The sequence below is a fragment of the Glandiceps talaboti genome, chromosome 15 (genome assembly GCF_964340395.1).
Source record: "Glandiceps talaboti chromosome 15, keGlaTala1.1, whole genome shotgun sequence".
Classification (NCBI taxonomy): Eukaryota; Metazoa; Hemichordata; class Enteropneusta; family Spengelidae; genus Glandiceps; species Glandiceps talaboti.
The window spans coordinates 20,104,780-20,119,056 of NC_135563.1; the positions used below are offsets into that span (position 1 = coordinate 20,104,780).

Genomic DNA, 14,277 nt, shown 5'->3' on the forward strand with positions numbered 1-14,277 from the left:
AGTTGGCATTAAACATATTCAAGGGTATTTGACTTTCCCTACGAGGGCGCTATATTGTCGAGGGAGTTGACCTGGGACAAATTGCCGAGGGTAATCTTCTGGGGTGTGGGGGTCCTTACTCTATAAAGCGATGTGAAATATCTGAATGAGAATGTTATCGAATTAAAGCTGATATGATACTGTGAAGGTAATTATGACTGTGACAACATAGTTTGCAATTCATTTATGGTAAGCTCGCGACACTACGCATCTGGGCAAAACATTATCATTGAAATGCAGGACCTTTAATAAAACAAATGTTTCAGGGTTTTAATTTCCTTCGACTTTATTCATATTTAAGACATCGATACAGACTGTAAAAATTACGATTATGAATTGAAATCATCACCAACTTGTACACACTTGTGTTTCTTTTTTTAACCAACCAACCCACCCATCATTTCTGTTTGTCTCATTATGAATTGAAATCATCACCAACATGTACGCACTTGTGTTTCTTTTTTTAACCAACCCACCCATCATTTCTGTGAATAATTGCAGGCATCACCAACACGTATGCATTTCTTTTGATCTTTTTTAACCCTACAGATCAATAATTTATGTGTAGTGACACAGCCAATAATGAGATATTATTGACCAATAATATTTTCAATTAATCATCATTGTTGTAGTTCTATAGTGAGTGTGTAATTCAGCGTCATCCGCCTGAACTCAAATTCCAGCAGTTTATTTCATTCATTACAATTAGATTACAATCAGTACGATCAGTGACTAATTTATATTCTCCCCAGGGAGTTGAGGAAGTATAAAGGGCCGTTGTGCCGTTATAGAAGAAATAATCATCAAACGTGTCACTTACTTTGCCGTTGGTGGCGGTAAACCGAAATAAAAACCCGAAGCAAAATGGTCTTTGTATCAAGGTATCGTGATTAAGTTTTTACTTGTCAACTTTTGACGGTAGACAACAAAATTATACTAAATAACAATTTGATATACGGTATGCCTCGGAGGATCCCTACTAAAAATCTAAGAAAACATATAATTTGTTAAATATATTGCTGAATAATGAACGTGATCAACTTAGATTATGATCCATCGATTAGTGACAAATTGTATGTTTGCTTCTTTGGTTTAGGTCTAGGTACTCACTATATTAATTGATAGATCGATATATCGATTATATATATATTAATGGTTGAAAAATCGGTTATTTCCGATAGTTTGCTGGTTGATTATTTGATTGATTGATTGATTGATTGCTTGATTATTTGATTGATTCATTGATTACTTGATTGATTGCTTGATTGATTAGGTGATCGAAGATTTTGATTATTATTTTTCCATTCAGTCTCGGTAGATCGTCATACAATCACGTGCAGACTGGGTTTCTCGACTCAAACATCAAAACCGGAATAACCCCCATCATGGTTATGGGTTTCTGTACCTTTCAACGCTGGATAGAAGACACAGAGTACCACAGAGTCTTCTTCGGCTACCAATATATGTTTGTCATGCTCATTCATGTTGTAGATAGTGCCACTGTCAAGACCAATACGGGTTTGTACCGATTCCTCACCTTCTTTCCACTTGTACGTAGTTTTCCCACTGATGTAGTAGGCCGATTCCATATGATTCATGTATCCAAGCTTTGAGCTATGCCCACCATAGCAGAGAGTGTTGTGAAAACTCACTGGGAATCCATCTTTCTTTAATAGTAGACGTCGACTGTATCCATGCCCCCAGTCGATATCTCGTTCGGTACCAATGACATCATTCAAGGACCGAGACACAATACGATCATTTGAGGGGTCAGAATCTTCACAGTAGACTATGTACACTCTCATGCGTGTCTCAGCTGATAGTTGAGCAGATACACCAGAAGACATTGCTATAAATTGGTCAGGGTTCATCGCATACGTTTGACTATTGCAAGTCTTGATACTTCCAGAACCAGTAATACAATAGTATATGTGATTCAATTTTGGGTTCTCTGGAGATTTCAAATTCACCATAGTTTTGGCATCTATGGAAATCTCATAAGCTGAGTGACTCATTCCATCACTATCAGCTATCAGCTCTTTCCCTTGTAACTCTGTATTAGGGAGAATTGTTATTTCGACATCTTCTGAATGACGGACAATCATGGTTAGGTCTTCTTTAGTGTAGTCGACAGGAACACCGTCGGAACTAAAGTGACAAATAAAGAACATGCCATGAAGAAAAATATGATACCATGAATGTTTAGGAAAGAATTTATTAGTTTCAAAACTTTCCCAGGTATAGTTAAAATTTATGATTATAAAAAAGTATGATATAACTCCTCCTTGAGTGATTGATGTGTTTTGTAAACAATCATATTGATAAGCTACTGAAAGTCATCATCTGCAACATTATGCCACTTTAATAATTTCCTGATATTGTAACAAGCTTTACATGAGATAAAATCGATCGGTGGATTTTAGATTGCTTCACTTTGCTCGCCAATAAAATGCAGATCTTTGTCCCTGAAATAGTCACCACTTAAGCTCTCGCCTTTGAGCGACGTATATATTCTGTGTGAATGGAGATATGATAATTTACCCGATCACCGAGGCCACAGAATGTGTAGTGAAAACGGCCTTAAGTTTATATAATCATGAATGCCAAGCTTTCAAAGACATGGTTGTGTTTATTGTCTGGGTTCTAGAGAATTCAGTTTAGAATTAGCTGTATCATTTGTGTGGGGGGGATACCCCTCCTAGATCACTATTCACTAGGAAGTAAAAGCTCTAATTCACTATTTACCAGAATCTCAAAATATCAAATCACGTTCACTATTTACCAGTAAATCTTGTGTAACTTCACCAATATCAAACATACAATTTTGTCAGTGTATGGGTTGGAATGTAGACCAGATACGTGCACACATATGAGTTAACATTAGTTTGGGACCGATCAGTTTCTCTGGCCATGGGAGGGGTATCTGATTTTTCAATCGAGCCCTCGAAAAGTCACTGACTCCGCCTGTAAAACTGAAAGCAGGCTGACCCCATCACGTATTCCCTAAATATGATGACCCCCTCCCCGATATCGTGACTAGGAGTGGACTGCTTTATAAGACAGCACCATCATGTAATTAGCGACACAATAGGGTTGAAATTTTCAAAGCAATGTTCAATAGCATCTTGACAGTAATAGGTGGGGGGGGGGGCTCGAGATGGGAATATGCACACCTCTCATATGCCATGGGCCCTAGGAGTCACTCCCTAGAAGCTGAGGAGGTTAGGCTATTCAGACCTTTTGGGGCAGTAATTACCACAATTTCCAATCTTTACAAGACAACATCAACATGTAGTTAGCAACTACATTGGGCTGAAATATTAAAAAGAACGTTTAATAGCATGTTGACAGTAAAATATCGGGGGGGGGGGGGAAGAGCTTGGGATAGGGAGATTTCCACTTCTCATTGTTGGTGGGATGATAAGAGCTCTGGAGGTTGTCTTACGCTTAAAACCAAATTTTAAAGCTCATTCGGACCCTTTCAGACAATAATTCCCAAGCTTTACAGGACAGCTCCATTTCAAAACCTATTCTCTATATATGGTTGAATTGAAATGTAGTTTTACACTAAAGTTAAACGCCATCATTACAGTAAAGATCAGTGTACCATCTCCCCCCTCATACACAACTTGGTGTCTTACGTCATTTTGTTAACTGATACCTGGTTGGACGATATATATGTGATTTCTCAAGGCCATTCGTGCGCACCAATAGAAAATTCCGTATTTAAAGGTTGAAGTAGATCAGAGGCAGTAAACATCAGAGCACACATGTCATTCAAAGTGAACTGGGTCAGAAGTCGCTACTAGCGACTAATCGAGGTTAAATTCACAATTTTCATTCATCTAAATTTATGTCATTGACGATTCACGGGCTTAAATTAATATAAGCATTCACCATTCACGTTCGAAAATAATGATCATTCACCAATAACGCAATATTCACCAATTCACCATTCACGCATTTAAAGAAGATGCGTTCACCATTCACACATTAAAATATAAACGATTCACCATTCCAGCATAAGGTATATACCCTCCCTCCCCCTAACATTTGTGGCTGAGTGTTTGGAGGTACGTAATATGAGTGACCCGGTTGCTAATACACAATAAGGAGAGAGCAATTCCTACATAGATCTAATTTACTATAGTAAACAAATTCACATCTGAAGATAATATATCCTGAATTAGGACGTATATATAACGCATTTACTGTATTTAACATCACAAAGGTGTATGATAATGATAAGCGGACGACATGCCCACACATTCAATCTTTGCACCTTATGGTGATGGTAGATTACACTACACCTATAAACTGTCATCATCTATAGTAATACAACTTCTTATAAACTACTAAATACGTCACTATATAGAAACATAGCAAGGCAATACGTGGTAAAGGGGCAAAGAAGGAGCATGACCAACCTTACTTCACCGTCTGCCTGCTGCAAAATAGGGGAGTGCTATACTCTTTGAACTGTGCAGCTGACACGTGATCACCCTTTGAAGCACAATCCGAAGGCCGCAACAATAGAAATGTCTGCCAGGCCTTGACCCTTGGTTTCTTGCATGGTATAGTTAGGTAACGAACAGTCTGGATTCGGGGGGGGGGGATAAGGAGAAAATGGGGAGGGAGCAGAGCACGAAAGTAATGGGGTGCAAAAGGGGGAGGGGCTTGAAAATTCTGACGGTAAGGGGGGGGGGCACGTAATATTTTGCTCATGATTTGAACCAACAAACCCCAGGAGCAGTCGTCTACCAAGTACATTTGTAAAAGTTCTTGCGGCTTCATCGGACACCCCTCCCACACCCTCTCTCTAGCGATCATGGTGATGCTGTTTCTCCCTCAAATCAAGATTGAAATGGAAATTCATGCTGGCTAAGTATCTCAAAGTATAGATAAAAAACAAATGTGAAATCTCTCCTTGCAAAGCCCACATCTATTTGTAAAGAAACCTCTTAATATGTATTGAAGCCGAAATCGATTGCCACTGTTATTTTAACCTGTAGTGTACCATACAATTGTACATTTTCAAGACAAGGGACCGGGAGGGAGTGTTCCCATCTAATTGCATATATACAAAAATATATAGCCGAGGAGGGGGGGGGGGGGTTACGAAAGTCCTTCGGTTCAATTCGGGGGTGGTGGATTAATTATTTTGAGATCGCCGCGAATGGACTGCGAAACTTTCTTCCCTGCCCCCCCCCCCTGTAAATTCGGCTCGTTCCCTTACTGCACATTATACTTGGACGGTTTCTGTCACTGTACATTTAAGTTATAACAAGTACACATGTGTAAATATCCATATCATTCGAGTAAGGACAGATGTCAGAAATTTGCAGGGTTCAGAAAACCATGAATCTATAATGAGATATATGCTAAAACTGAACGAGGAGTCGTCGCAACGTTATTTTGTTGTACTTGATTGTTTACATCTGTAATCGGTGATTCATTCATAAAACAGAGAAATGAATGTTAACCTTTCTTTATTTCTACACTTTTTTTGTTTTGTTTTGCTGTCAGTTTAGTTCACACACTAGTAAGATCGGTACAAATAGATAATGTAGCTCGACCCCTCCCCCTGGGAAATCCTCGGTCTGATCAAATCCACAGAGGGAGTATGGCCTACGTACCATGCCTTTCACAGACAGTTCAGCGCCGGATTAAAGATTAGTATAGTGGCCTTTCTCGGAAAAACTATTTGCACCCCTCTGACCCTGGGTGTTAATGTATAAACTCAGGACATCACATACTATGAGTTGTAAGTAATATTGATGAACGGACTGTGTCAGGACACTGCGACTGCTAATTACAGGAAATTAATGTCCAGGGGTAAGGGCAAAATAATACAATTCCAAGACCAAGTGTATTGAAGTGTCACGGAAATTCACCTTCTCTCGATCAAATTTGAAACTATTTCATCAAAAGATACTTTAAGATAGTTACAAATTACAACAAGTTTTCGTCAAAAGACATTGTCCTCAACGTTCTTACTCAGTAATTCATAATCTGAACTATATAATGACATGGCCGCCATTTGGTGAACTATCGTGGAGATCACAAAATAAAGTGATGTGGATATTGGACTTCACTATCTCACAGTTGTGTCAGATTTGACTGAAACCGGTCCATGCATGTAAGAGGTGTACATAAACATTCAAGTTGACCAATGTTGGTCATTTGAACGTGAACATAGAGGCTAAAGCTTTTTAGGTAACTAGTTGAGAAGTAACTTGTTTTGATGTCCTGCTAGATGATTGATTGAGGTGATTGATTGATTGATTAAATGTTTGACTGACTGACTGACTGACTGACTGACTGACTGATTGACTGACTGACTGACTGACTGACTGACTGACTGACTGGCTGACTGACTGACTGACTGACTGTTTGATTAAATGGTTGATAGCTCGATATAATGATTGATTGATATAATGCATGATTAAATGAATGATTGGTTGGTTGGTTGGTTGGTTGCATGATTAACTGAAGAATTCCTATGCTTCACACCAATATCTCAATACGTCGTGCACTTCAAGCATCATAACTGGAATACCCCCCATCATGGTTATGGTTTTCTGTACCTTTCAAGGCTGGATAAAAGACACAGAGTACCACAGAGTCTTCTTCAGCTACCACGATATGTTTGTCATGCTCATTCATGTTGTAGATAGTGCCACTGTCAAGACCAATACGGGTTTGTACCGATTCCTCACCTTCTTTCCACTTGTACGTAGTTTTCCCACTGATGTAGTAGGCTGATTCCATATGATTCATGTATCCAAGCTTTGAGATTTGTCCACCATGGACAAAAGTGTTGGTAAAAGTCACGGGGAATCCATCTTTCTTTAATAGTAGACGTCGACTGTATCCATGCCCCCAGTCGATATCTCGTTCGGTACCAATGACATCATTCAAGGACCGAGACACGATACGATCATTTGAGGGGTCAGAATCTTCACAGTAGACGATGTACACTCTCATGCGTGTCTCCGCTGATAGTTGAGCAGATACACCAGAAGACAGTGCTATAAATTGGTCAGGTTTCATCGCATACGTTTGACTATTGCAAGTCTTGATACTTCCAGAACCAGTAATACAATAGTATATGTGATTCAGTTTTGGGTTCTCTGGAGATTTCAAATTCACCATAGTTTTGGCATCTATGGAAATCTCATAAGCTGAGTGACTCATTCTATCACTATCAGCTATCAGCTCTTTCCCTTGTAACTCTGTATTAGGGAGAATTGTTATTTCGACATCTTGTGAATGACGGACAATCATGGTTAGGTCTTCTTTAGTGTAGTCGACAGGAACACCGTCGGAACTAAAGTGACAAATAAAAAACATGCCATGAAGAAAAATATGATACCATGAATGTTTAGGAAAGAATTTATTAGTTTCAAAACTTTCCCAGGTATAGTTAAAATTCATGGTTATAAAAAGTATGATATAACTCCTCCTTGAGTGATTGATGTGTTTTGTAAACAATCATATTGATAAGCTACTGAAAGTCATCATCTGCAACATTATGCCACTTTAATAATTTCCTGATGTTGTAACAAGCTTTACACGAGATAAAACCGATCGGTGGATTTTAGATTGCTTCACTTTGCCCGCCAATAAAATGCAGATCTTTGTCCTTGAAAATGTCACCACTTAAGCTCACGCCTTTGAGCGACGTATAAATTCTGTGTGAATGGAGATATGATAATTTACCCGATCACCGAGGCCACAGAATGTGTAGTGAAAACGGCCTTAAGTTTATATAATCATGAATGCCAAGCTTTCAAAGGCATGGTTGTGTTTATTGTCTGGGTTCTAGAGAATTCAGAATTAATTGCTATCGTTTCAAGCATGCTATATTTCAAGGACAAGTAACGTATAAGCCTTATTTGATGTTTTTGTCATGAATTCGTATTTACTGTGTTTGGGTTCAGACATGACTCTGCTTATACATGTCATCAAACACCTAGTTAGAGAAATGAATATGGCTCACACGATATTAGTGTACCTATTGTCTTGACACCCATTAGTCTTGCTGCTAGACGTTCGGGCTTTCTTTCGATGCTATAAGTATAAGCGAACGAAGTTCGCATGTGAGGGCCTGCCCGAACATGTTCCATCCTCGATAGCGTTGTTCGGCTGTGTATCGTATTTTATCGGAAGAACATCCGAGGGCTAGCTGATAGACTAGACACCCATGTGACCTATATTCATTTCTGTAACTAGGTTTTTGGCGACATGTATAAGTAGTGTCATGTCTGAACCCAAACACAGTAATTACGAATTCATGACATTTTTTTCAGCCAAAACAGAGCAGAGTACACATCAAACAATGCAACTATTTGTTATCTGCAGAGGGATGACGCTAGTGAATCATAACATGTCGACATACATGTAGATACTACAGGGCAGCTATACACTTTCAAATTGTTACCTATGATATACCTATGAAATATGATATACTGCTAGCAATTTTAGGTCCAAATTAATTGAGAAATTGAACAATTATGAAAGTGTTACAGTGAGCAATGTTCTATAGCAAGTATTTTAATTATATTTGGGGAAACTACTGAACTATCCCAAAACGTTGAATACCAATAAAAGTCAATATAAACTGAAATACTACAAAATATCTGATCATAACATGGGTGTGTGTGTGTGTGTGGGGGGGGGGGGGTATATACCCCTCTTAGATCACTATTCACCAGGAAGTAAAAGCTCTAATTCACTATTTACCAGAATCTCAAGATATCAATTCACGTTCACTATTCACCAGTAAATCTTGTGTAACTTCACCAATATCAAACATACAATTTTGTCAGTGTATGGGTTGGAATGTAGACCAGATACGCGCACACATATGAGTTAACATTAGTTAGGGACCGGTCAGTTTCTCTGGTATCTGATTTCTCAATCGAGCCAACGAAAATACACTGACTCCGCCTGTAAAACTGAAAGCAGGCTATCACGTATTCCTAAATATGATGACTACCCCCCCTCCCCGATATCGTGACTCAGAGTGGACTGCTTTATAAGACAGCACCATCATGTAATTAGCGACGACAGGGTTGAAATATTCAAAACAATGTTTAATAGCATCTTCACAGTAATAGGGGGGGGGGCTCGAGATGGTAATATGTACACCTCTCATATGACATGGGTCCTAGGAGTCGCTCCCTAGAAGCTGTGGAGGTTTATTGACTCTCAACGCCTTTTTAGGCTATTCAGACCTTTTGGGGCAGTAATTACCACAATTTCCAATCTTTACAAGACAACATCAACATGTAGTTAGCTACTACATAGGGCTGAAATATTAAAAAGAACGTTTAATAGCATCTTGACAGTAAAATATCGGGGGGGGGGGGAGAGCTTGAGATAGGGAGATTTCCACTTCTCATTGTTGATGGGATGATAAGAGCTCTGGAGGTTGTCTTACGCTTAACTCCAATTTTTAAAGCTCATTCGGACCCTTTCAGACAATAATAATACCCAAGCTTTACAAGACAGCTGCATTTCAAAACCTATTCTCTATATATGGTTGAATTGAAATGTGGTTTTAAACTAAAGTTAAACGCCATCATTACAGTAAAGATCAGTGTACCGTCTCCCCCTCATACACAACTTGGTGTATTATGTCATTTTGTTAACTGATACCTGGTTGGACGATAAATATGTGATTTCTCAAGGCCATTCGCGTGAACCAATAGAAAATTCCGTAATTAAAGGTTGAAGTAGATCAGAGGCAGTAGTGACATCAGAGCACACATGTCATTCAAAGTGAACTGGGTCAGAAGTCGCTACTAGCGTCTAATCGAGGTTAAAATTCACAATTTTCATTCATCTAAAATTATGTCATTGATGATTCACGGACTTAATTTACAAGCATTCGCCATTCAAGTTCGAAAATAATGATCATTCACCAATAACGCAATATTCACCAATTCACCATTCACGCATTTAAAGAAGATGCGTTCACCATTCACACACTAAAATATTATTTAAACGATTCACCATTCCAGCATAAGGTATATACCCCCCTCCCTCCTCCCCCTAACATTTGTGGCTGAGTGTTTGGAGATACGTAAAATAATTGTCCCGGTTGCTGATACACAATAAGGAGAGAGCAATTCCTACATAGATCTAATTTACTATAGTAAACAAATTCACATCTGAAGATAATATATCCTGAATTAGGACGTGTATAACGCAGTTACTGTATTTAACAGCGCACAGGTGTATGATAAGCGGACGACATGCCGACACATTTCAAGATTTGCACCGTATGGTGATGTCAGATTACACTACGCCTATAAAGTGTCATCCTCTATAGTAATATAACTTCTTATATACTTATAAAACTACTAAATGCGTCACTGTATAGAAACATAGCAAGGCAATGCATGGTAAAGCGGCAAAGAAGGAGCATGACCAACCTTACTTCACCGTCTGCCTGCTGCAAAATAGGGGAGTGCTATAATCTTTGAACTGTGCAGCTGACACGTGATAACCCTTTGAAGCACAATCCGAAGGACGCGACAAAATAAATGTTTGCCAGGCCGTGACCCCTGGTTTCTTGCATGGTATAGTTAAGGAACAAGCAGGTCAGAAGGGGGGGGGGGGGCTGAGGAGAAAATTGGGGGGGGGGGACGAAAGGAATGGTGCGAAGGGAGAAAGGGGCTTGAAAATTCTGATGGTTCGAAAGGGATGAAAGATTATTATAGTGACTTTTCGTGGGAAAACTATTTACACCCTTCTGTCCCTGGGTGTTAACGTACAAACAGGACATCACATATTATGACTTGTCAGTAACACTGACGAATGGACTGCGTCAGGGCTAATTACAAGAAATTAATGTCCAGGAGTAAGGGCAAACTAATTATATTAAAATGCATTGAAGTGTCAAGGAGTCACCTTCTCTCGATCAAATCTGAAACTATTTTATCAAAAGATACTTTACGATAGATCATCTAAATATCTACCACGTTTGCTTAAATTCTAAGTTACAAATTACAACAAGTTTTCGTCCAAGACATGTCATCAACGTTCTTACTTACTAATTCATAATATGAACTATATGACGACGTGGCCTTCATTTGGTTGAACTGAAGATCACAAAATACAGTGATATTGGACTATCTCACAGTTGTGTCAGATTTGATTGAAACCGGTCCATGCATGTAAGAGGTGTACATGAACACTTAAGTTGGACATTTTTGGTCATTTGACCTTGGACATAGAGGCTAAAGCTTTTTAATGAACTGGTTGATTGGTTGGTTGGTTGGTTGGTTGGGTGATTAAGTGAAGAATTCCTATGCTTCACACCAATGTCTCAATGCGTCGTGCACTTCAAGTGTCATAACTTGAATAACCCCCATCATGATTATGGTTTTCTGTACCGCTCAAGGCTGGATAAAAGACACAGAGTACCACAGAGTCTTCTTCAGCTACCAATATATGTTTGTCATGCTCATTCATGTTGTAGATAGTGCCACTGTCAAGACCAATACGGGTTTGTACCGATTCCTCACCTTCTTTCCACTTGTACGTAGTTTTCCCACTGATGTAGTAGGCAGATTCCATATGATTCATGTATCCAAGCTTTGACATTTGTCCACCATGGACAAAAGTGTTGGTAAGCGTCACGGGGAATCCATCTTTCTTTAATAGTAGACGTCGACTGTAACCGCGCTTCCAGTCGATATCTCGTTCAGTACCAATGACATCATTCAAGGACCGAGACACGATACGATCATTTGAGGGGTCAGAATCTTCACAGTAGACGATGTACACTCTCATGCGTGTCTCAGCTGATAGTTGAGCAGATACACCAGAAGACATTGCTATAAATTGATCAGGTTTCATAGCATACGTTTGACTATTGCAAGTCTTGATACTTCCAGAACCAGAAATACAATAATACATGTGATTCAGTTTTGGGTTCTCTGGAGATTTCAAATTCACCATAGTCTTGGCATCTATGGAAATCTCATAGGCTGTGTGACCCATTCCATCACCATCAGCTACCAGTTCTTTCCCTTGTAATTCTGTATTACTAGGAAGTGTGGTTATCAGAACATCTTCAGAATGACGGACAATCATATTTAATACGTTAACTTCTCAGGATTTTTAACCGTGACTGAAACAGTGAAAAACAGAAATCATAAATTTTCCCATAGTAGATTTTTCGTGTTCGAGAAACCTAATAAACATGTAGTGACCCATTGGGTGCATAAAACAAATTCCTTGATATACAATTACATGTAAGCTTTTGTCAAGTGATCAATTATTCCCACAATAGTGGTTTGAGTTTATTCTAAAGTTACATAACATTTACCAACGGACGCTCTTATGCTCTTTGTCTAACAAAGTGTGTTGCGTCTGTGTAGGAGGGTACCTCCATCGTTTATATGAGAAACCTGAATATCAAACACTTTGGAGAGTTTTGTTTGCTTCACTTTAATAAGATATCTTGCAGATAATTTCGAACAATACTCAGTAGCTGTTGAATGAATGTGAAAGGTTCTCTTCAGACTCTGACCTTGGAGTATAATTCCTCCAAGCTCTGACGATGCAGTGACCTGGATATTCATACTAATATAATAGAGGTCAGAGAGTGGTCCACATATGTCTAAACTCAGACCACTATATTTTCTACATTCTCACAAACCAAAAGCTGTTATTTTTTCGCTCTTGACGGTGCCGTAAAAGAAAGTGTGGTTTACAACGATGGTGGCAGTAATCTCTCCAGTGAGGACCGGCTAATGACACCGGGGTAGTAGTACTACTAGTACTACTAGACTCGTCTTAGGTCTAAATAACGCTTACTCGATAATCTTATTATCTGTACATGTCAGCACACAGAAGCAAAGTAATGCTTGTTTAGTGAAAAACAGAAGTCACTAACCTTACTTTCTACCCGAGTAAAACTTGCTGCAACATATGCAAAGAGGAGTATTATTGTACAGTACAATTCACGTTCAACTTGGTGTCTGAATTGAAGGACTTAACTGAGTACTCCTATCTCAGTGCTAGGTCGGTATTCGTGTATTTATTACCAAGTTAGGGAGTCCACATTTCCCTACGAAATAGTGTAGGCTTGCATCGTTTTATAAAGTAAATTCAGAAACCATGCATTGTATTTCTCCCTGTTTCACATTTCTCTATGTTTGGAGTTCACCACTCCTATTCAACCGCCGTTCGGTTTTCTAACCATTCGTCTCTATTATTATTTCTGTTTTCTTTTTCATGCTTGTATTTTATATTAAATTTTCACTCTCATTTTATTCATTTTAGAACAATATCGGAGCCCTGGATAGAAAGGGAAACTGTTTTAACTCTTAACTGTTATTCTTTATGTTTACCGACATATATTTTTGTCAATTTCACGTAAAATGAATGAACCCATTTTGAAGAAAATTATCGAAATATTTTAGAATGTGGACAAAATCAATCAATCTTGAACTGAAAGGAAATGTTTATATAATATTTGCACAACGATTAACATGAGATGAGTTATTATTAGAATCCGAAACAAGGAAAACCCAGACCACTGCCAACAATGTTGAACAAATCTTACATCAAACCCAGTATGGTTTCCTAATTGGTAACATCACATATTACATGCCACGTTCTATATGTGACGTGAACTTGAACTGAATAATCGAAAAAAATTCGGAAACAGTCGGTATTCTCCAACAAGTATCACTATGGTAAATTATATGTTTCCCTTTTGTATACTCTTATTAGTACGTACAATGTTGGACTTCAATGAGTAATGATTCATATTTGTTGTCTAAAACTGACACATTTTTGTTCAATTTCCTATGTTATATATTATTCTTGTTTAAGACTTATTATTTGCCTAGAGAGGTGCAAGATGAAAATAAAAGTCAAGCTAATACATGTGTGATGGCGCTGTTACAATCGAGGTGAAACCTCGGCCGGGGTTTATGATAGTATGTTCATACATTTACTGTAAAACATACCACGAAAACGTTGAATCAGTAAATTGCAAGGGATGTTGTAGAAGTTGACACATAAACCCATATTACAGGTCCAGCATAAGGGATACGTTTCAAAATATGTCATAATTTGTTAACCAATGAATCTCGTGTATCATGTTATGCATATTATAATAATGTGTACGTAAATGATTGCATCATAAAAATAAACTTGACAAAATTTAACGTCTTGTCAACAAAATATAATAGGTGTTTCCAACTACTTGGT

The 14,277-nt window shown here is 38.4% G+C and overlaps 3 protein-coding genes across 4 annotated transcripts; all 3 read right to left on the bottom strand.

Annotated features, from left to right (window-relative positions):
- Positions 1-411: 411 nt before the first annotated feature.
- On the bottom strand, positions 412-4,596 carry LOC144446760 (L-ectoine synthase-like). 2 transcript variants are annotated; one of them, XM_078136588.1, is made up of 3 exons: positions 4,467-4,484; positions 3,277-3,351; positions 412-2,187 (listed from the first exon to the last, which is right to left on the bottom strand). In XM_078136588.1, the coding sequence occupies exon 3, from the start codon at positions 2,142-2,144 to the stop codon at positions 1,395-1,397; it is 750 nt and encodes a 249-aa protein (XP_077992714.1). In that variant the 5' UTR covers positions 2,145-2,187; positions 3,277-3,351; positions 4,467-4,484; the 3' UTR covers positions 412-1,394. The 2 variants fall into 2 exon arrangements, with proteins under 2 accessions (XP_077992714.1, XP_077992715.1); XM_078136589.1 differs by lacking the exon at positions 3,277-3,351 and having other exon boundaries at positions 4,467-4,596.
- A 1,980-nt stretch (positions 4,597-6,576) lies between these two features.
- LOC144446313 (uncharacterized) lies at positions 6,577-7,326 on the bottom strand. Its single transcript, XM_078136061.1, has one exon. The coding sequence runs from the start codon at positions 7,324-7,326 to the stop codon at positions 6,577-6,579; it is 750 nt and encodes a 249-aa protein (XP_077992187.1).
- Positions 7,327-11,394: 4,068 nt separating this feature from the next.
- On the bottom strand, positions 11,395-12,147 carry LOC144446314 (uncharacterized). The gene has a single exon (XM_078136062.1). The coding sequence runs from the start codon at positions 12,145-12,147 to the stop codon at positions 11,395-11,397; it is 753 nt and encodes a 250-aa protein (XP_077992188.1).
- Positions 12,148-14,277: the final 2,130 nt, after the last annotated feature.

Coding starts and splice junctions, on each gene's coding strand:
- LOC144446760 (XM_078136589.1), bottom strand. CDS start 2,144: ATGATTGTCCGTCATTCAGAAGATGTCGAAATAACAATTCTCCCTAAT.
- LOC144446313 (XM_078136061.1), bottom strand. CDS start 7,326: ATGATTGTCCGTCATTCACAAGATGTCGAAATAACAATTCTCCCTAAT.
- LOC144446314 (XM_078136062.1), bottom strand. CDS start 12,147: ATGATTGTCCGTCATTCTGAAGATGTTCTGATAACCACACTTCCTAGT.